Source organism: Anopheles moucheti, chromosome 3 (assembly GCF_943734755.1).
Source record: "Anopheles moucheti chromosome 3, idAnoMoucSN_F20_07, whole genome shotgun sequence".
Taxonomy (NCBI): domain Eukaryota; kingdom Metazoa; phylum Arthropoda; class Insecta; order Diptera; family Culicidae; genus Anopheles; species Anopheles moucheti.
The window spans coordinates 60,685,275-60,707,270 of NC_069141.1; the positions used below are offsets into that span (position 1 = coordinate 60,685,275).

At 40.4% G+C, this 21,996-nt stretch overlaps 2 protein-coding genes across 4 annotated transcripts; one reads left to right on the forward strand and one right to left on the reverse strand.

Annotated features, from left to right (window-relative positions):
* The first annotated feature begins 790 nt into the window (after nt 1-790).
* Nucleotides 791-16,695, forward strand: LOC128302344 (uncharacterized). 3 transcript variants are annotated; one of them, XM_053039149.1, is made up of 5 exons: nt 791-858; nt 12,685-13,074; nt 15,477-15,551; nt 15,620-15,873; nt 15,962-16,695. In XM_053039149.1, the coding sequence occupies exons 2-5, from the start codon at nt 12,934-12,936 to the stop codon at nt 16,155-16,157; spliced, it is 666 nt and encodes a 221-aa protein (XP_052895109.1). In that variant the 5' UTR covers nt 791-858; nt 12,685-12,933; the 3' UTR covers nt 16,158-16,695. The 3 variants fall into 3 exon arrangements, with proteins under 3 accessions (XP_052895109.1, XP_052895108.1, XP_052895110.1); XM_053039148.1 differs by lacking the exon at nt 791-858 and adding an exon at nt 5,532-5,674; XM_053039150.1 differs by lacking the exon at nt 791-858 and adding an exon at nt 5,598-5,610.
* A 1,271-nt stretch (nt 16,696-17,966) lies between these two features.
* Nucleotides 17,967-21,266, reverse strand: LOC128304836 (probable serine/threonine-protein kinase kinX). The gene is made up of 3 exons (XM_053042075.1): nt 21,186-21,266; nt 19,836-19,967; nt 17,967-19,412 (listed from the first exon to the last, which is right to left on the reverse strand). The coding sequence occupies exons 1-3, from the start codon at nt 21,264-21,266 to the stop codon at nt 17,967-17,969; spliced, it is 1,659 nt and encodes a 552-aa protein (XP_052898035.1).
* Between the last annotated feature and the right edge of the window lie 730 nt (nt 21,267-21,996).

Genomic DNA, 21,996 nt, shown 5'->3' on the forward strand with positions numbered 1-21,996 from the left:
AGCATTATTATTTGGCAACTTGGAGGCCATAAATCTTGGATGATTCATGAGTGTTAGAAATAGAGATTCAGATTCATTCGGTTGCAATAATCCATTCAGATTCATGAATCAGAATCAGATGAACACTAATTACTTCTGCACAATAAGTCAGTAGGAAAAATATTTGCCCTTTCCAAGCTATTGTCTAAAGTTGGAAGCCTTATGAGGATTGTTTTCCAAATCTGCTGGTTTCACTCATGCTCATACAAATGGTTAAGTCTTTCCCCACGGGGAGGATAATTGCAACACAAGTTATTGTATCGAATGTCTATTGAGGATCATGCAGCTAGTTTCCATTACTGAATATGATAGTTTTTTGTGTTTCGTTAGTAAAAGAAAATCAATTTAATGGAATTTCTATCGTTTCTAAATACACATAATTTATGTCATCCTCGAATTCCAGTTTAAAATCATCTACATATTCATTCTGCCCATTAATAAAACACTGATCCGGCAATACGGAATGGGTCTTCCAAGGAATGCATTTATAAGCTTAATGCTGAGCAAAAATAAGCACTCCTATAGTCAGCAGTGCTACACCGCGGAGAGCACCTTCAATCAATTCTCCCATCAGCAGCAGCAGCAGCAGCAGCTCAGCTCTAGCGCTCTATCCTATGCTCTTCTCCACCGACCACGGCCACCCTTTTACCAAACAGCACTGCGCGCAGGTGATCTAGCCATGCGAGAGACGGCAGGTTCGAAGCTCCACAGACTGTAGCGCGCGTGGAAGTCATCCGCAAGCCATTGTCCGGTGTGGACGGCAGCATATTTCGTACCGCTGGCAGTGAAAAACAAAATGAAACTGTCCGTTCGGTGAGGGTGAGTGCTTTCCTTGCGTTTTGAAAAATTAAAGCTACCAAAACAGGGGTTCGTTGAGGGTTGAACACAAAAACGGGGGCGATTGTGCATTAGTGTGCGGGCACGCAGTTTGAGCGTGAAGTGTAGTGGAGTTTAAAGCGATCACGATCGCGACGAAATAAGGTTTTGACGGATGTACCAGTGAATGAAAGCACCTGAATGGAAGATGCTATCAGACGTGGTTTTCAAAACAAACAGTGAGACAGTGTAGAAAAGTAAAAATAGTTTTAATTTGCAATTTAACAAACGCTTAAAAATTGTGTCTTTATCAGTGAAGCGTGAAAGTGTGCGGGTAGCCACGAAACGAAACATCGCTCAAAGCGGTGAGGTTAAGCGGGTAGAACCTTCTTCCGCAGTCGAAATAAAACACCACCGTCTACCGTGTTGCACTGATAAGGATTCGCTCAGTTTCGATGTCTCACGTCCCCAAGCGAGTAACACGTGCAACATTACCCTGTCTGTGTTGCGAGTGTGTGTGCGTGTGACGGTTTTTGCCCATGCTGGTTTAACGTGTGCTTCCAGCGAAAGGGAGACGATCATCCCCTGTTTTCGTACCCCAAAAACCAACGAACAAGTGACTTCTTTCACATTCTAACAGACGGCCGTCTTTAAAACTCGTCCAGCAAAGGCAAACAACACAATTTTCGTTGGTTCCGGATGTATGTGGCGTCTTGCTTCGGTCGAAGCTTTCTCGAAAAACCCACCCTCCATGGTGCTCGCGATCGAGGAAACTGTGCCAAAATAATGGATCGACAGTAAAACTCTTCGCTCGTTTGGAGAGGTTTTTTTTCCTGGGATGATGCTGATGGGTTTGATGTGTTTCACGGGGTTTTGTACAATTTCTCACCGGGCCCGGGAAATAAATGAAATGAGGTGCAAAACGGGGTGCAATTTCCCGTACGTGTAAGTATGCAGTTTTGGAACCATGTACACAGCCGCTCCAAAATTGGAAGTTTTGTGATTTGGGATAGAAGGAAGGTGAATTGGCCTTATGCCAATGAGCATATTGATGAATGGGAATGTGATGGTACAAATATTCCATTGCATCCTGTAATTCGAAATTACTTACCTTTACTTACGTATGATCACACCGGGATTCCTTTTTTTCAAAAGTACAGAATGCACGATCATGCCGCGTAGTGTGCCTTGATCGTTGTTTACTTTCCCGGTTTGTCTGATGTCTGCCAATGCTCATCACAAAACCTAACTGTACGATCATTATGCGCTGCTTACCTTATGGTGCAGTGGAGCGATGCGAGTTCGGAACCATTGCTGGGGTTTGCTATTTTTACGCACAACTGTTGCGCATCTTGGTACGTTCTAGGCAGGAGTGGTGTTTATTTGATTTCCATTCCTACGGAGTACAGTTGAATGAGATTGCAGTAGTGATACTTTCTTCGCACTTTTTTATGTCTTTTTTGTATATGCTGATAGCGAGATGGTTTCAAATGTTTCAGTTTCGGTTAGTTCGGTGAGGTTATGTTTTGCTGATTTTTGTAACATTTCGTAATGTTATTTTATTCTTTGTAAATGTCTCAAATGTTTTGTTTTTGGCAACTATATAGAACTATAAAATCCATTATGTTGTTCAGATCAGATAGCGAGATAGTTTCAAATGTTTCAGTTTCGGTTAGTTCGGTGAGGTTATGTTTTGCGGATTTTTGTAACATTTATTCAATGTTATTTTATTCTTTGTAAATGTCTCAAATGTTTTGTTTTTGGCAACTATATAAAACTATAAAATCCATTGTGTTGTTGCGGGCTTATATGTCGAAAAAATCGATTTTGCACATTTTCTTAAAGCTCAAGGTTTCGAAAATATCTGTTGTTAATTTCCAAAATTGTCATCGAGGAGTAATCAAAAGAGTGCAAAAAAAAACACCAGTAAAATTACCTGTAATCCCAGAATTTCTAAGTGTTCTACAAACCGATTGACTTTAAATTTTTTAAATTAAGACAATTTTCTAGTGCTTGGGAAAGGCTTTCATTCTTAAATTGGTATTTCTTGTTTCATGGGCAAAACAGTACCAAATTTTCGATCGAAAGTCACATTTTCAACTTCGCCACACGTTCACCATTTTCTCAAAGATTCATTTGTTCAATGAATATTATGTCTAATACTAAATTTAATTGTGTTCTCTTTAAATGTGTTCCATTTATTGGATTCCGTTAACCGTTTTAAACAAAAAGCCAGTGGACTTCAACTCCAACTTTTTGATAACAACACACAATCCAACAAACGCCTCAAATTATCACTTATTTATGTTTTGATATAATTTTTAAATATCATCATAATTATTAAAATATATCATGTAGTTTTTTATTTAATAATTCCCAACACAATATGCTTTTATTGATCTATTCTCAGCTTCAACTCCAAATTATGACAAAACCACACAATTGAACAAATTACTCAAAATATCAATTTTTTAAACGTATAATTAAAATTTTAAATGTCATCGTTATTACTAAAATATATACAGTATTTTTTAATTTAAGAATTCCCATAAAATATCCTTTTTCGACCTTCTCTGCGTATGAAAATCATTTATTCATTCAGAACATTAACATAATTCTGTTTTATATCATACTACATCTGATATTATGCTGTACATAATACTTAAGCAATTTTTGCTGTAAAGTAAATAAAAGAACAAAATTAACTGTGCAACCCAAAAATACACACCATTTGCAGTAGTGTGTTACCACCTTCATGGGTACGATCGGCGTGTTATGAGATTTTCCATAACGGAGCTGCACAACTCCGCGAACGGATACGCGTAATGATGAGATCAATTTGCATATAATGCGCTGCTGCCGCGCTTCCTACGAGCAACAGCTGTTTGGCGCGGTGTATCATATTCTCGCCAGTTAGAATCGTTCGTACGCGTGAAGTTTATCAACCTGCCGACCTTGGTGTGTGCGTGTTCATCACATGAATGATGAATGATGCTTTCTTGTATGCACGATAAGCAATGTCCAGAGACAGGGATCGTTTTGTTTAAACTTGCACTCCTTATTTGTGTGTTAATGGACATGCTTACGTAAGGCCTACACCCTGCCCATTACAATCCTCCCAATTGCCGCCCTTTCATTGCAATGGTGGTTCCGCTTCCTCTTTATTCGGGGTGACCCACATCCGGGTGTTCACTTCCCTCCACAACTTAACTCATTCTCAGTAGTGTGTTGCGTTGTTTCGTTTGTTTCATTTTTGGACACGGTACAGACCGTCAAAATATGGCTCGGACGCATCAATCCCTTGCCCCGAACGGGGCTCGCTTACTCCGTTAGCTTCCGATAGAGTGCAACGGTTGGAAGTGATTTGGGCAGGCCGGAGATTGCGCTCGTGGCCAAATAGGTAGGTGTAGGTGGTAAAATAATAGGCCAACCATCATCCGCTATTCGTGCGTAACATGCTAAAGTACATTGCGCATTGGAGGGATTGAGTTCCTAAAGTAAAACATGTGCATCATCGATGGGGAATACTCGTTTGAATGGGCTCGCTGAAGAGCATATTTCAATAATAATAAATTTATCTGTTGTTCTTTCTCGGTCGTAATTTTAACTTAAATCAGAATAGTGAAGGTCATCTACCTTTTTGTTTAGAATTGTTTCTTCATTTTCATCATTTTCTGATGCAATATGCCGAACTGTCACACAATACGTAAGCATTTGTTTGATAATAATCATACAAGAGTACGAAATTGCTCTTTTTATTTAAGTGAAACAGACTAAAGAGACTTTCTGACATCTTCTAATTTAAGCAAATAATATTTTTTAATTACATCGTTTAAATCGATTTGCTCTAGTGTTGAAAGAGGAAGAACATCGTCATATAACAAAAGACTCTGATTGTATCTTTTCGGCTTCGAATGAAAATATTCAATTAAATCATCATCTAATGAGAGTACATTTTAATGTACGAAATGACTTCATATTCGTGAATGTACGCATCTCGTGTCAGCTTGCAACAGGCCATTCATTCCGCTTCGCGCAAACATTATTGTGGCGCAAAAGACGACAAAGCACATTTTATTTGGCGAGCGTATCAGCGCGGTGGTTCGCTTTGCTATCGTTATCGGACCGTGTTACGTTGTGGCAGGGCAATTGAATTGAATCTGATAAGAATCACACGTACGCAATGCTGAAACACATCGATGGTCCACGTTTTATGCGCTGCGGGCAAACAGATGGTCCGGTGCGGTGGAGTGTATTTTGCAGGGTTCGCTATTTAGGGGATGCTGATGATGTGGATATTTAGTGGGAATTAGTGTTTCAGAGTTTTTGAAGAATTATCTCATAAATCTAACAAGTCACCATATGACGCGGAGCCACAAGGAATGGAAATTTAATAGTGGGACTACAGATTCCCGGTTCCAAGACTCTGAAGAAAATTCTGAAGATGATGTCAATTTATTCGAGCTCTCTTTGGGTTTCTTTTAGACTGCTTTTGGACCATTTTAAAGGATAAATGCATAAAATCCTAATGGAATAAATAAAACACAAATGTACAAAGCCCTCTCCACCAAACAACCCTGCAGATAACACGCACATTAGTGCAGGGTTCACCTTCACCCCCGGTGGAACGTAAAGCCAGTGTCAAAACGCAGGTGGAATGATCCACAACGACTTCACCGCAATAGAAGCATTATTATACCTCGTTCCATTCGCGCTTCGTTTTTCGACCTTTTTGAATATCCGCGAGGGTGTCTGGTGAGCTAAAGCCGATCGTGAAGAGTGAGAGTTAACCGGGCCGTTTCTGTTGGGGTGTGAACAGGTAAATTCCGCGATCATCATCCACCCGAAAGGTCCGGTGAGTCAGCGGTGTTCACTTTCATTGTGCGTTTCGTACCTGGTGCCAGTAAATGGCCACGCAATGAGGGAAGATTTTTGGGACCAAAAATTTACGCTCAACCTGCTCGAGTCGGACGTGTTTTCGATCGTTCCCTTCCAGGGCCAAACACTTCGTGTAAAAGTGAACTTTTTCTCTCTCTCTCTTTCGCTCTGTCAAAGCCGTTAGATTAAAGATCGCCATTAAAAAAGTACAAAATGGCGGAAACAAAACAAAACCATCACCGGACAACAGTGACCCACATTTTACCCGTACCCCATGAAATAAAAGAGAAAGAGACTGTACCGAACCGATGCACCATATCTGTATGGGATTTTTTGGCCAAGGAAAATGGGTAACAAATCTTCACCACGCAAAGAAAAGTGAAACGAGTCGATTTTCGCGAACCGACGTGTGCCGGCGCCGGTTTCCGTCGAACCGTGACCGGAAGTGTGAACCGCAGTCGGGCTGTGCCGGGGCTTCGCCCGTTGCCTGTTGGAGCTATTTTTCGAAACGTCCATCCGTAATGTAGTGCAGTGTCATGCGAGGTTATATGCGATCGTATCTTGAACGCGGTCCAAATGTACGGTTGTGATGTGGTAGTTTTGCACCGCGCCATCGAAAGGTACAATCGGTGTAACAATCAGAGCTAATGAAGGTGGTACTTGGACGATAAGAAAAAGAACCATTTCTTATCAATTGGATGGCATTTTTCTTTGTGGCATGGCAAGATAAAGTGAAAGATATCCGCTGTGTGTGTGATGTTGCAAGGTAACTGAAGTAACTGACTAGCTATTGATTTATTTGCTTTGATGTGTCTAAGACTTATTCGTGGACTCAGCTTGAATTGCAACACAAGTTTTCTTACCGAATAGGTCCAAAAGTAATGAAAAATCGCAACCAGTCATGTGGAGACTACCCCGGATCGGACAGAAATAATTAATTCATGAACCACGTGTGTAAACCGATCCAAAACGTAGTGAGAAGAAAATGTTTGGGGCTGGTTCATTCATTTCCATACACGGTTCAGTATGCTTCTCTTGTGTTTTTCCCTCTTTTTTCTGCAATATTTGCTTTATACTTTATCATTTTTCATATGTTTATGTTCCTTTTTTTGTTTTATAGTTTTTATTCCTCTCTCGCATTCTGTTTCTTGTTTATTGTTCTTTTTACTTGTTTTTACCGTGCACTTGCGAACTTGGAAGTGGCCGTAGTAAAAGAGATGGAGTAAAAGATGGTGCACGCGTTGTGCAGCTTTGTTCGGGCCTTCATCGTTCAACCAGTTTTCATCGTGTTCCGTGCGCAAAATTCAATTCATTATTAGCCGCTAATTTTGTTGTCTGTTTTGTTGCGTTTGTGGCCAACATCTGTGCAGAAAAAGAGGAAGCATCGCATCGCAACATCAATTGCTGTGCCTGTGCGCAGTGAACGTGTGGTTTTTTTTGTTGTTGTATTTATTCCTGGTGCGGGTTGTGAACAGTAACATAATCGTAGACATTATTTAGGGGTTTGTCCAGGGGGCCAATGCCAAAGCAGCAATTGGTGCACTTTGCGTGGCGATGCACAACACGCGGTTGTTGAGACGAACATATTTTATGGCAGGAGAGAAGCGGACTGAATGAGTTGAGAGTTGGGTTGTGTACCGCCATCGCTTCAGCGGGGCGTAGAAACACTTTTGCTTCATTTTCGATTTTTAATGGATCGATAATGGACCCAAACGGGCCATAATTGATAAGAAAGTGTTCAACACCTTTTTCAAACGATTCGTCGCTTCGGTTGCGATTCGATTTTTGTGAGGAAGAAATTTTATTTTCAATATGTAAGGAATGAAAGTTTAAACAAAGGAGGTGTAAGAGAAAAAAGAGTTTAAAAAAATATTAAAAAAGCAACAAAAAGAGTGCGTAAAAATAGGAAAATTATGGTATTTTGTTTACTTTTGAAATTCATTTTGTTTTGTTTTCATGTTAGTTAAAGGTTTATTATTTTGAACAATGTTGTATTATTTTAAAGTTTAATCTAACTGTTTAGCTTATTATCTAATAAAACTAAACGTTTTATTTTCATAATACATTGCTTCAAAATTAAGTAACAATTACTTTATAGTAGATTTCTTTCTATCATTTTGTTTTTTTTTACATTTGTTTTCATCTTTCGTTTACATGTTTTGTTTTTTCTTCTTTACTTTGTTAAAGTAAAGTGTTGTTTTCTTGCGTGCTTGTTCATTTTATTTGCACATGTTATCATCCGGCAGTGTTAAACTTTTATCGCGTAACTATCGTATCACCGCACTCAATTTAGATTGTAAAAATGGCTCGCTCGTACTATTTAACGATCGTTTCTAATTGATTGAGTTGATAAATTGCACGCGTGTTGCCTGTGATGAAGTGTGTTTTTTGTAGTGCTTCATCGTGGGTGTGACGATAAGATAGCGGGTGAGACATTGGAATGATCATGCTACAAATTGTGCTTACGATAAAGCCTTCTTTTCCCAACCATCAGTAGATCTTTGGGGTGAAGGTGTGCTTATAAACTGGTACAGAGAATGGACACGTAAGTCAACTAATTAAAGGCATTATTTAAATCAAGAAGACACCAACACTGATTGTGTTTTTTGCCCACCCATCAATCATTCCGTCCATCCGATCGCCTTTCAGAGCCGCCCCGGCACGTTCGATGCGGACAGTTTAATCGTTGGGAGTAAAAGTAAAATTAACCACGTAATTAATAGGAGCATATATCTCCGTTTTAAAGGGGAATTTAAACGAAATGGATTAAATTACAATTAATCTGCACCGTCTGCCTTGCGAGATAATGAGCTGGCAAGTGATTAGCTTGAACGCAACCGGCAAACCGGATGACACAACAGGTGCATTTCGTTACTGAACCGTGTGTCCGAAAGTTTCCACCTGGACACGTGTGCAGTGAAGCGAGCAGTGAATATATTCTAACCGTTTGGTGCCGAGGAAGTATAAATCACAGAGGGAAATGGTTTCGGTCTGTAGCCGAACCGAAGCAGCGGCAGGAAGGCGAGTCTGTTTCGATTTTGACAGCATTGGATGGGTTCGATTCACTTTAGCCGGAACGTTGGGGGGGCGTGCATGGTGCATAATTTGGGGCCCGGGGAGGTACGTACAGCACAAAAATTTGTAGTTGGCTCCGTGCCAACGGCTGTCTTTAGTTGGGAGGGAACGTGCCTAATATTACTAAGCGCACTCACAAACGAGCCAATGATTCAGTTTTGTGACGCGAACGTGTTTGCATGTTTTGCTTGTTGGTTAAGTGTGAAAAATATCGTGGGTCAAAAATAGCACTAGCGTGCTGGTGGGCAAGGAAAGGAGCACATAAATGTGAAGGTACGCATTAAGAATTACCGACAGGATCATTATTATACAGCCACTAACAAAGATATAAGAAAAAGAGTTAAAACTATACAGACGAAGAAACTTAGTATTAATAAGTATTATGAAAGTTTTATAAAGTATTAAAAGAAAGCAACAAATTGTTAACCAAGTTAAAATACAAAAAACAGGAACAGTAGATAACTAGTTGTAAAAATGCCCGATTTTACAAAAAACGGCTGTTTAGGAAAAATCATTTTTTCGATACAGTCAATTAAAAATTCGTTCAACATTAATGATAATAGTTTTAAGGCACTTTGCATAATGTTAATATAGTGATAATACATTTTTATTTTATGGTAATTCCTGTCACAAGAATATTGGAGTCTTATACGCATTTTTCGGAAATTTGTAGTTTATCTTTTTCCTTAATAAACTTTTTTATACATTTGCTATTTTTATGTGTGAAAAACCGTATAAATTTGTATTAGTGTTTATAATTTTTTAATGTTTACAATTTGACTTTTTTTCGCGATTTATATTTAATATTTCATGTTCAACAAACATCAACGTCATGCCCTGTAGGATAGGGTAGTTTTATATTTGTTTGGGGTAATTCATTTCGGCGCATAGACAAATTATCACGTTATTCATTTTCACAATAATAATTTTAAATTCCTTAAAATAGTTTTAAATAGTTTCAATATAAATAGTACAATATTTATTTCCGCGATAAAGGAAATAATAAATAAAATATTTCTGTATTATTAATAAACATTAATTTCAAACAGCCATTAAATTTCTTCAATGTGAACTATGATCAACATTGTGACAATTGAAGTGTCAAGTTGTTACATTAATGTTGGTCACTAAGCTATGCTATTTATTTTTGAATTATGTCGTACGAAATCCACTCACAACATTGGACAAGTTACCCCAAAATAGAAACCATATTTATGTCCTTCAACTCGCTGCAGTTCGGCTGGGCAACAAAGGCTTATTTTACAGCGGGCTTTTCGCGGTTCTCACTTAACAACATGGCCACAAATTCAATGCACAATGTCAATGTGAATTTTCATACCAAAAACAAGAAAAGAAAAGAAAAACAATTTGCATCGTTCTCGCCTTTGTAGCCTTTTCCGTATGCTTCCGGTGCATCGTTGCAGCCGCGTGAATCATTAGCATGTCGCGTGGCGTATCGCTGTGTGGTGGTGGTGGTTTGACGGTATTTTGTTCTTTTTATTTTTTGCACGTGAAACAGACATTCGGTCGGTCGAAGGAAGTAGCGCATAAGCGCGACAATAGAACAATAACTACTTGCGCACTACAAATCACAGCGGTACAGCCGCGAATGCACCATGGCACATGTTCTCGTGCTTTTGTGTTCCTTTCCGATGTTTGCGTTTGGTTGCATTACCATGCATACACGCGGCGAGCGGGTTAACAATCGTACGGAACGTGTGGTGTATTTTTGCGCGCTGTTGCTAGACGTGGTTCACATTTGGGAAGATATTTTGGCTAGGTTTGTACAGGTGAGAGATGTTTTGGTTGAATGCCACTTGTTCGGTTAAGAGTTTAGGTGCTTTTATGTGGTTTCTTTCTACAATTTTCTTGAACAATTAAAGTCAATTAAACACACAAAAATTCGTAACACATCATAATTTGTTAATCTATTTATCCAAAGTTTATTTTGTTCTAAAAGAAAAAAGACTTTTGAGTTCAAGTAATACATTTGTAACCATTTCGTTAATCTTTGTTATGTTGAAGTTGAACATGTATTGGTAGATATGCAGTCATTCTACTTTTCTAGAACTTTAGCAGAGTTGAAATGATTCTGACTAAAATATTAGCAACGCACACACTGACAATAGTTTTTTTCCAAATTACCAATATGTCAATTAATAGAAGTCAAGTTCATGAAGAACATCCATTAAATAAGGAAGCATTTTCATCTCATTCAACATATTCCAGTTCATCTTTAAAAAGAGTGTAGCAAATAGCTCCATCCTTTATTAATTATTCACTCATCTTGTGTGATGAGTACCTTTTGTTGTTAGAAACAAATTTTCAGTGTAAAAATCAGATCTTCAACAAAAAAATGCTCAGCTGAAATCAGCTTAAAATGAAAAGTGTTTAATATATATTTTTAAATATGGATTTGTACTTAAAAATAAATCAAAAAATAACTCAAACTCCCTGTTGTGCTAGAACTTCCTCAATACTCAAAGCTTACTCCGGCATTGAAATTATAATGAGTTACAGCTGAATGCACTTCGGCAAGCTCAAATACAAAATTAAGTACAGCCTTTTAACGGATGAATAAATTCCATCATATGAAAGGAAGAGTAAAGCCCTTTATCATCATAATTTTCAAGCCAATCTTTCAAGCCATCCATCAGTAAAGCCTCCGAAAATAGTGAGCTTTCGTTTTGCTCCCTTACGTGGCCATATTGGTCACTGCTTCCACCGACCAAAAAAAACACAAAATTCCCCCGAGATGAATAATTAGAAGGAATCGTAAACAAGCCCGCACACTCTCTCTTCCACTTTCTAATTCACTGTACAAAGTTATACAACGTAGTTGTACGCTACAAGGATGGGCTTAGCAATTGTGTTACCGGCTTCTTTTATATATTTTTATTGAACCGGCCATCCGCGGGGGTACTGCTGGAACATTTTAATGGTTCCATATTGACGTGTACTTTTGTTGAACCGACGGTAACCAAAAGGTAACAAAGCGAAAATGGTCCCCCCAAACTCGTTCGATTCGCGAGCGACGTGTTACACGAAAAAAGCACGCATTAAACTGTGTACAGAGAAGAAATTACCATCGCGCGCATCGCGGGCGCGTCACAAACGGAAATGAATTAAAACCGAGATGAGCCGAGCTGTGGTGTGCGCACCTGTAAAACTTGTTACCCAGCCCGTAGGGAAAGCAAACGGTTGGAAAAGCGGGAAACGAAACGTGATGATGATGAAAACACACGAAAAATCAACCGGCGTGTGCTGGTGTGGGACCGTTACAGCTCACTGCTCGCCGAACCGGCGGCCCCGGTATGTCATTGCCAGATTTTGTTTTCATCACAGTTTTCCCGACGTTACGAACCGAGGGCGAAGAGATTTCGTGACATTCGCTGTGGAGTTGCACCACGAGTCGGTTTATGCCACCTCGGTACGCCTTGCAGCGTTTTTGCTTTCGTTCGGTAGTGCGGCACGGTTTGGGTGGTGGGGGGTTTGAAAAATATACAAACACAATTTAAATAATAGCAGTTTTCCAACCGGCTACATTGTGCGTGGGCTTTTGCAAGGTGATTCATTCGTTGTGCTCTTCGTTGTTTTTTTTTACTTGACGCCACAAACTTCGAGCGCTAAAGTCGTACGTGTATTGCGCCACAATTTACTTCGCGTCACCGGTTCATAATGCTGCAACCCGGCCGCTGCTGCCATTGTTGTGGATGGTTGAACTGATCGGGCTGTGCTTTTTTGGTTTGGAAAAAAGTGCGTTTTGTTGCGGTCACTAATTAATGTGCACAAGGGTACATCAAGGGATGAGCAAACTATTGCGCGTAAGGTGTGGTGAAAGTGTAACCTTTATTTAATTGATTAATTTCATTACAGAACTGATCCATCCATCGATCAGTAAGCAAGCAGACGTAGCCGGAAGTGAGTGAATGAGCCTTTTTTTTGCGTAGTGATCCTGAAAGCAGTATCGGGAAAAAAGGTAGAACATCCCGTAAAGAGCCCTGACCAAAGTGGAATTTAAATCGAAAAGCAGTTAATGATTGCATTTAAAACGGACATTAAATAGTGCGTGAGTGTGTGTGCGTGTGAGTGTAGTGGTAAAAACCGCCGACCGCCGTATAAAACATGTCTACCAAAATCAGCAACGGAAACAGTGGTGGGGTCAATCCCGCATCCAACACAACGTCAATTACCAGCAACAGTAATAACAACAACGATTCACCGGACGTACAAGTGACCGTTAAGGATCTTCCGATCTCGTTTAAGGTGAGTCGATAAGCAACAGGGAGCGAGAATACCCGCACCATTGCAGCGTACACGTCGCTGTCCAGTGGGCCGGAAATGGTGATGAGCTACGGTAGAGTGAAATCATGTGCGATGTCGTTCCGCTTCTATGCATTGAGGGATCCCCCCCCCCGAAAAAAAAAGCAAGCACCGGCCACATACACTTTGCGTTCAAGGGTGAAATGGTTCTAGATGGGCGAAGGTTCGTTGGGTTGCTTGTTCCTACACCGTACGTTTAAAGCCCTCTGGTTCGCATTGTTCTAGTTTCGAACGCTCGTCCACCGGTGGTGTATTGTTCGATCGTTCGTCAACCGTGAACTTCCGTTCTGGTGTTGCCGGACGACGCAACTTGCCGGAAGTTGGTGAAATAATGTAGTTTTAAAAATTGTTTTGTGATGCCTTTTTTTTTGGTTTGTTGTGATTCCTGCGGATACATAAAATACGGTGGAGGTGGATCATTTTGAGATCACAAAATCATGCCTCTTTTTGGAAAAAAATCGTTAATGACTTTTAGAGTTTATAATTTGTACCATAAATTACATATTTTGGGGGTGCAATTAAATAGCTTGTTTGTTACTTTTGTTTCAAAGAGATTTTTGTGGATTGAAGTGACATATACAAATTATTTTTGGTAGGACTTTGATATAACTCAAGTGTTGTTTCAGTAGACTTTGTTCTATACCCGAAATTAATTTAATTTTTAATATTTTAGTTAATTGTTTATATTTTATTGAAATATTAGTAACATGTTGAAGGTTTTACTACTTCCGGGATCATTAACTTCAAAATCGGGACGATCGGTTATATCCAAAAAATTACCAACGTGCCTTACTGATTACATACTTTCAGGGCGATAAAATCCACACTTATAGCCATTTGTCTCATGTTTTGGAATAATTGATTAAATTAATCTTCTTGTTTTAATAAATTATACAAAAAAATTAGTTCTTTCTTACTTTACTCATGAAGATTGGTCAGATCGTAGATCGTTGATTGAATTATTAATCGATGATAGATTTCACATTAGTTTGGAAATTTTTCCTACACGACCGAAAGAATTGAGTTGAAAGGTATGTAAAATGAAGGATTGAGAACTCCATGTGGTTCTCCAATTTTAGGATGGTTTACTTCTGTTCGCATGAAATCATGTACTGTGTTCGATCATTAACTTTTGGAGCTTTTCACCCATTTACGGAAGGTGGCATCAAGATCGCTTTCAAGATTATTCATAAATTACTAAACTGTAAACCTTTTATTATAGAATGGCAGTAAAAGAAAGTACAACCGAAGTTGGGCAATTTATGACCTTATGAACAACTCGCAACAGTGCATCATAAACTGTAAAATAATCTAAAAGTATGTGTAAACGATATTTTCTTGTAGCAGTGCACTGCCGTACCGATCGCGCATTCGTTAGGCGCAACTGAAAGCTTTTAGCACCCCGCTGTACTACATTCATTTCTTAATTATACAAACCCTATCAAGCTGTTTAACCATCGTTTGATGTATAATAGCATCATCCATTTCCTTTATCTTTGCTCTTGCCGCGCTGTTCACATTATTCATATTCGGGACAGTGAGCGTTCCGAACAGGTACAGCGTTACTGTGAATGATCGCTTTCGACAAGTATTGACCGGGTTTTAGGTTTTCGGTTTCCACCCAACGGATTCTCATGGGTGCGAGTAGGTATAATGTCCGTTAGAAGAGGCTTGTGCATGGGCACGAAGGGAAATCAAGTTGCAATATAATTTCATGCACCTTTGTACCCTTTGTTCCACCGATTCCGGGTGATACGACGGGACGGGCGAGAGCCAACAAGTGGAAACAAGAAGGGATAGGGGCGTCTAAAAGGGCTAAATGAATGATCCGTCGCTCGTGCTATTCAAACAGCACGCGCTATTGTCGGCGAGATTAATCGAACCGTTTAGATAAGGGTGGAGTTGGCGAGGGCTGAGGGTTGGTTTTGATTAGCCACAGGAAGTTATGTTTATGCGTGTGGTTTTATTAGTACTGGTTGAGGTGCAAGTGCAACAAGCTAAAACGAGGGGTTTTAAACGCCATTGGGATTGAATTTGCTTGAAGTACTTTCAGCTTATGAAATTGAAATTAATTTGATATCTAAAGAAGCTATATAGCTTCAAAAATCTTATAAACAATTTCATACATTTCATACAACTAATCTTCCTACATATAACTTTTCGTTGTAAATTAACTATAATTTTTGGATTTTATAATTTTATTTTAGTCCTTTCCAAAACTGTACGTTGTAACGTTGTAAATTATATGAAATTTATGCCTACATATGTTTTGGCGTATTTTAGTACATCATCGCAGAGAATTACAGTAAAACGAATGTTTTAATATTTCTATTTCAAATTTAAAGGTTAAATATCTTGGAAGCCAACCCGCCACAGGACTTTGGGGCATCAAGCACACGAGGTTACCGGTGGATCATTTAGTAAGTATCTCTAAACGATCCGTAACTGAATATCTCAGTTTATTAACCAAATTTTTATAACCCCCCAGGTCAGCGTTGCCAAAAACTTGCCCCCGAACCGAATTCTTCCCTTCTGCAATCTTACTGTATCGCTTGACGGTGTGAAGATTGAGTCGATCACCTCGAAGCTAACGTCGGTGTCTAATTTTACGATCGATACGATTTCATATGGCGTGCAGGATCTGGTGTACACGCGAGTGTTTGCAATGATCGTCGTTAAGGAGAACTACAACCTGAAGGAAAAGAACCCGTTCGATGTGCATGCGTTCGTGTGCGATAGCAGGTAATTAAAGAGTAGAACGTAGAAAGATCTACAGATATTACATATGTGGTACGTAATACTCATTTTGTTTTCGTCTTCTCATCATCAGAGCGATGGCACGAAAGTTAACCTTCGCCCTGGCCGCCTCCTTCCAGGACTACTCGAAGCGAGTCAAGGATGCGGAAGAAAAGAACGGCGGCAGTGGGGGCGACTCGGAGAAATCGCTGCGAAAGAAGTTTGCCATTGATCTACGGACGCCCGAAGAAATGCAACAGGACATCACAGAGCAGGAGACGGAAGCGTGATTTTTACAGGGATGCGGACGCGTTCACCAACGTCCATCAAGCGAAAATACAAAAATAAAACGCTGGAACGCTACACAACTAGAACAACACACCAACAGAACATTCACACGGGACCAACCTGAGTGCAAATCCTAGTCCTTATGCTAACGAGCCAACTGGAGGACACTTTGGTTTAGTTATACCTCCAGTATCCATTCCACGGTGCCGAATGGAGTTAAGCGCTATTACTTACTTACGTATTGTACCAAATGAAGCTTTTGTTTTTTTTTGTTTTTCTCGACCGTTCCGTCTACCGTACCGCTTGCACGGTTTTATGCTAGTTGTATAATTTTAAAAAAACGAATGATCGCGAAACATGCTTCCTAATGTGGTTTTACGAGACGTGTCGAGGATATGCGAGCGATGTGCGAGATAGTTGGAATGAAATGTTGAATAGGTAAATAAGTTAAGGAAGGCTAGAGGCTTACGCTTTCTAGCTTCATTATTGCAAGCTACCGTGGCGATTGATTTTATTTCAATAAATTTTTGTGAGTGCAAATTTTGTCTGCTATTTTTTTACTACGATTTATTAGTGTTACAAAATAAAAGAACAAGGTTACAGGCGTTTTCTTCATATTGCTTCTAAGGAAGCTAATTTTCTCACTTTGACAAGTAATTTGGTTAATGAAATGAGTTTGGGGTAATTAAATATCCAAATATTATTTTTGTAAATTGAGGTAAGTAAAATAGCATATATGTATATACAGGCATAGCGCCATCCGTACTACTTCTTCGTCTCCTTTAACGGCACAATAACCTAAAGAAGTCTAAGATTAGCACCGCTACTTGTATAACACCACTCCAACTCCAAAAAATCCATCTTAAATCTACTGAAAAAAGTTAAATAACTAAATTAAAAACCGAAATTTGCGTGCATAACCCACCCCTATTTTGCTAATACGGGTTATACACGCTAAACTACGGTACGTAAAAACGCCTAAAAGTATGCAATGATACACACGATGCTGTTTACAGTGCTGCGTGTATCTTTAAGCGAGCTGTAAAATAAATATCGACACTCGATAAAAGGTATAAAGTATTACATATATACATATAAATCAAAAGGATGGAAAATGTAAAAAAGAAATACGTCATACCACATCCTGTTGGTGCAGCAGTAGCAATAAAAAGGCTCCACAGTGTTTGAACAATAATTTTCTTATACAAACAGAGTTTTATTTTCATGAACAATATCCTTTCGCTCTTGCCTTGTGATATGTTTTTATACGAAAATTTGTGATTTTAGTTTAGGTCAGTTTTTTTCACTCATCGACACATCGCAGGGCTTTGCAGTAAACAATTTCTGGCATTATTTAATTGCGAGAAGAACTTTCGTAACATCTGTAGTTGGGGTAACAAATAGTTTTCAAAGTGTAAATGAAAACAACGGTAATTTATCACTTCGAATACTGTGGATAAGAACCTGCAGATCAAAGTTTCGTAGTTTCGTCGTGTTGTATTCGACAGTCCAAACCCCTTTCTCATCAACATATCGGTTTTAAAATACATTACAATGAAAACTCGTGTTTTTTAAAAATTTTATTTTCAAGTCGTTGGATTGAATTTGACTTCGACAGAAGCTCCTTGCATGACAAAGCACGTACAAGATGTTTGTTTCGTTTCGTTTGAAATTGTAATAAATTAACTTACGCTAAACGGCCACGGCGGCACACCGCTGGACCGCGTTGGTTCTACCGGTGGACCTACTTAACCATCTAATCAATGCGCTCGGCAATCGGTGCGCCCCCCCCCCCCCCCCCCCGTGGAACCTTACTGCCGCGATCGGATGGCGTCGGCTCGGAAGAGGAACGTTTTTCTTCGCCGAATCGGTGGACCCTGGGTGACAGCGTCCAGCTTGAACTCGGTTGATACGATCAGCTCGGGCAGTTCGGCACTATCATTCGGTCGCAGCGGTGCCATCTCCTCCACGATGGCAGGGCTTTCCAGGGGTCGTTCCTGCTCTTGAGTGGGTGTGTCCGCTTCGGCTTCCCCAAGCTTGACGTCAACCGTTTCCGGTTCCGAAGCAGGCAGAACCGTTTCGTCCGCTTCCACGCTGACGGTGTCGTGCGTTTCCGATGAATCATGCGCGGTGGCAGCGGAACTCAACTCCGTCTGTGGCGATAGTTCGTTCACCTGCTGATCACTTTCCAGCGCTGTTGAGCTTTGTTCACTATCGTTGACTGTTGATGACGCATCCGATGTCATTTGTGGTGCTTCCATATCGGCCGTGTTGGAGTGTGATTCGGGCAAGACCTCGTTGTCTTGTTGGTTAGCTGGTATGAACAGTGACGGTGTTGGGTCTTCTACCATCTCGGCAACAAGCGGCTTAAGCTCATCGGTCTCTACAGCAAGATCATGTACGATAGGTTCTAGCTCTTCCACCATCTGCACGGCATTGAGTAGTGAGTCAGCTTCGTATTGAGTTCCGTTTTCCATTTCTGGTGTTGCTGATCCTGCAGGTTCACTCGGAGTGCCTCGAGTGTCCGTCTCCATTTTCTCCAGCGGTTCATCTGCAGTAACTTCCTCCAGGGATGCTGTGTCGGAGAGTGCTACTACTGACGAAGGTTCTGAGGATGCAACCTGTTCATGTTCCTGCTGTGGCTGCTGTATTACATCATCCATAACTTCGACCTCATTGGATTCTTCTTCCTGGCTCGAAGGATCAGCAGCAACAGTTCCTTCCGAGGGAACAGTCAAAGTCGAGTGAGGTTCACTTTCATCCATTACTTCTTGAGCAGAATTTTCTGACGATACATTGCCCTCCTCCTCCTCCTCCTCAATTGGATCAAACAGGTCAGCATTCATCTGATGCTGTTCCGCTTGTTCTTGCTGCTGTCCCGCTTCATCATTCAGAACCTGAACCGATTCTGCTTGTTCAGAGGGCTGCTGGGTGTTGTCTTGCGCAGCTTCTTCACTGGGTGCAACAATCTCAGCCGCGTGGGAAGGAGCTTTTGGAGCTTCCAGCTCTTGAACTGGAGCTGTCTGTACCGGTTGCTTGCGGTTCATTTCTTCCACTTGTGGCGCTTCTTCTTCCGCGGCCTCGGAACTGGGAGCGGATGGTTGGTAGTCTTCGCCATCGGGGTAATACTGTGCGGACTCCTCACAGGGATAGCCGAGCTGTCCGTCATGGACGCACGTTTGATACATTTGGCTGAAAACAGTGCGCTCGGCACAAATGAAGCTGAACCGGGCATTATCTTGGCAGCGATGGAAGATCTATTAAATGAACAAAAAAGGTTGGAAAATTCAAGTGTCTGTTAAAAAAATTGAATCAAAGACATATGTTACAATTATAGTACAATATAATTTTGAGGATATCCTAACCAAATTTAGTTTATATAAAGCAAATACACATGTAACTGTATTCTAGCGATTTATATTTTTTTCCTAGATACTTCCAATTACGAAGTCTCATATTACCCAGATCAAGGTATTAGGGTGGAAAATCCAATCCTCAAAAGATCACCTTTCACTGGTCGCATTCGTTGGATTCGCTTTTCCCGCTATGTATCTAGCGTGTAATTTGGGGAATTTGCTTTTATTAAGTGTATCACCCTTCATTGCTCGGCCGATCAGGTTCCGCATTACCTTCGCTGCTATCAATCGTTCGAAAACTCTTTCCCTTTTGCCGTATCTTACCTGACAATCATTGTCCATATCGACGTAGAACCCATCGGTACGGTTGGCGCACGCAAACGAGTGGTTAATATCGTCACGTATCTCTTCCGCTCCGGCCGGCAGCACGTAGCTGTACACTTTCACTTGTTTGCTCTAGAGGAAGAGAAAGAGGGTAGATTGGAAACAAAACACAAAAATTGTCAATTAAACTCTTACATTTTCATAATGCACCGAGCGTAGCTGTGAATTATCAAATTTGAAGATAATAACGCGATCGGGTACGGAAAGGCACCAACCAACGTGTTCGGGGCGTGCGTTTGATGAACCAACGTGAAGGGTTCGATGGCCGTTTTGAAGGGCTAAAAATAGGCATGAAAGCAATGCCTTCGATCGTGGATAGGTAGTGCGTGTTTGATTGGTTTATTGGGTTTTCAGTGGAAACCAAAGGTTTAGGTAATTAAATTCGCTATTTATTGCTCTTTGGGAATGGAATGATTAACGATGCAATAGCTAGCTCATGTTATACGATCACTTGCGATCTCACTGAATATTTACATTTGACCGAATATTAACATTTGCTTGGAGTTTAATTTTATAGATGTTTGTCGTTTTACAAACCTTTGCATGTTGATCGCGAGAAAGATGTAAATGATAAGTTATATGATTGGTTATAAGTAGAGGACGAAACAAGAGATAGTAGTATGAATCTGAAGATCAGTAAGATCTGAAGATAAATATGTTTGTTAACATCAAATGACATTTTGAAGAAATTCTACCAAACATCACCGAGGTGTTTAGCGTGTTGTATCTGAGGTTGTTAAGGAGGTTGAGTTGATCAGAATTGTTGAGAATGGTTTGATAGATATGTTTGTAAAACTCCAATAATCTAGACCAGAACTGCCAAAAGGATTTAACGATTGTCTATGTGGCTTGGGTAGTAACATCACAGTTATTATGAAGAATTAATGAGTTCATAAAAGGCCATGGATTCTAATATATCACGGTAAAAAATAACTCTTTTTCTAGTTTTGAAAAGATACGAAAAGATCCTGTCATTTAAAATACCGCTTCAACAAAATAGTCTAACTTATCTATTATTTTATCTAATTTATTTTTTTTATGAACCACTGGTAATTAATCTCATATACTCATGCACAATTGTTATTCTCATATACTAACTGTTACATATTTTTTAAGAAAATCATAAATTATTCTTTCAAACTTTTACCACAACCCAAAGCTATCTTTCTAACGAGCGACAGCACAACGCACTTTACGTGACGCGACCATAGACAACAGGATGCGATTGGAATGTCCGGTTCTATTCCGCTTTCGTGTACGGTTTAGAACTATCCACTGTGAGTCACTCACCCGGCTCGGCAATATTCTGGCGTTGGCAAGCGCTGCCACGAAGAGCAGCACTGCTGCTAACGGAACTATTCGCATCATCATGGTTGGCAGCAGACGGACGTAGATGAGGATCGGATTTGGCGTTTCGGTGAGTTGTTGGTGCTACTATTTCCCCTTCCGTCCACACAGTGAGCTCACTTTTGATGTAATTAATCCTTCAGTGTGTTGCTGTAAAAACTACAACTCAGCACTGCACATTTTCTTCCCCGGTGTCTGCAAAACAACTGTAACAATTAATCTATCACTTGCGAGGGGCTGGAACGTTTCTTCCTGTTTGATCACTTTTCACAACTCCGAAAACCACATTTCTATACGCACACGTTTTGTTTTTTCAGAATAGAGTTCAGAATGGAGCTTTACCGTTTAACCGTTTAATTTTGTTTCCCACCCTTGACTAAGGCCAACGCGACTGCATAGCTGCCACGACCTCGTCCAAACGAAACCGCGTACGTTCGAATGCGCTCTCACACGTGTACGGGAAGAGTCCAGCCCGGTGCCCGGTCAGGTGCAGTATGTGCGGAAAATTTGTCAAACACCACCAATTTATAGTGAAAAGCTGTCACTAATCGAAGCCGCGGGTCGCGGTCGCGTGTTTGGACGCGTCAAATTCGAGCTTCCCCTCCAAACCCGACGTTCCGAAGTGGCATCACTGATCACTGAGGACGTGGGATTACCACCACTAACAAATCGGGGCCCGCACGCCGAACGTCGTTGTCGTATTGGCCGCCGTCATCAACATCGGCGTCGTCGGTATTCTGACATCGTCGTTCCG

Coding starts and splice junctions, on each gene's coding strand:
- LOC128304836 (XM_053042075.1), bottom strand. CDS start 21,266: ATGATGATGCGAATAGTTCCGTTAGCAGCAGTGCTGCTCTTCGTGGCA. Junction 19,968..21,185: donor CCAGAATATTGCCGAGCCGG/GTGAGTGACTCA, acceptor CTCTTCCTCTAG/AGCAAACAAGTGAAAGTGTA. Junction 19,413..19,835: donor ATATGGACAATGATTGTCAG/GTAAGATACGGC, acceptor TTCATTTAATAG/ATCTTCCATCGCTGCCAAGA.
- LOC128302344 (XM_053039149.1), top strand. CDS start 12,934: ATGTCTACCAAAATCAGCAACGGAAACAGTGGTGGGGTCAATCCCGCA. Junction 13,075..15,476: donor ATCTTCCGATCTCGTTTAAG/GTGAGTCGATAA, acceptor TCAAATTTAAAG/GTTAAATATCTTGGAAGCCA. Junction 15,552..15,619: donor GGTTACCGGTGGATCATTTA/GTAAGTATCTCT, acceptor ATAACCCCCCAG/GTCAGCGTTGCCAAAAACTT.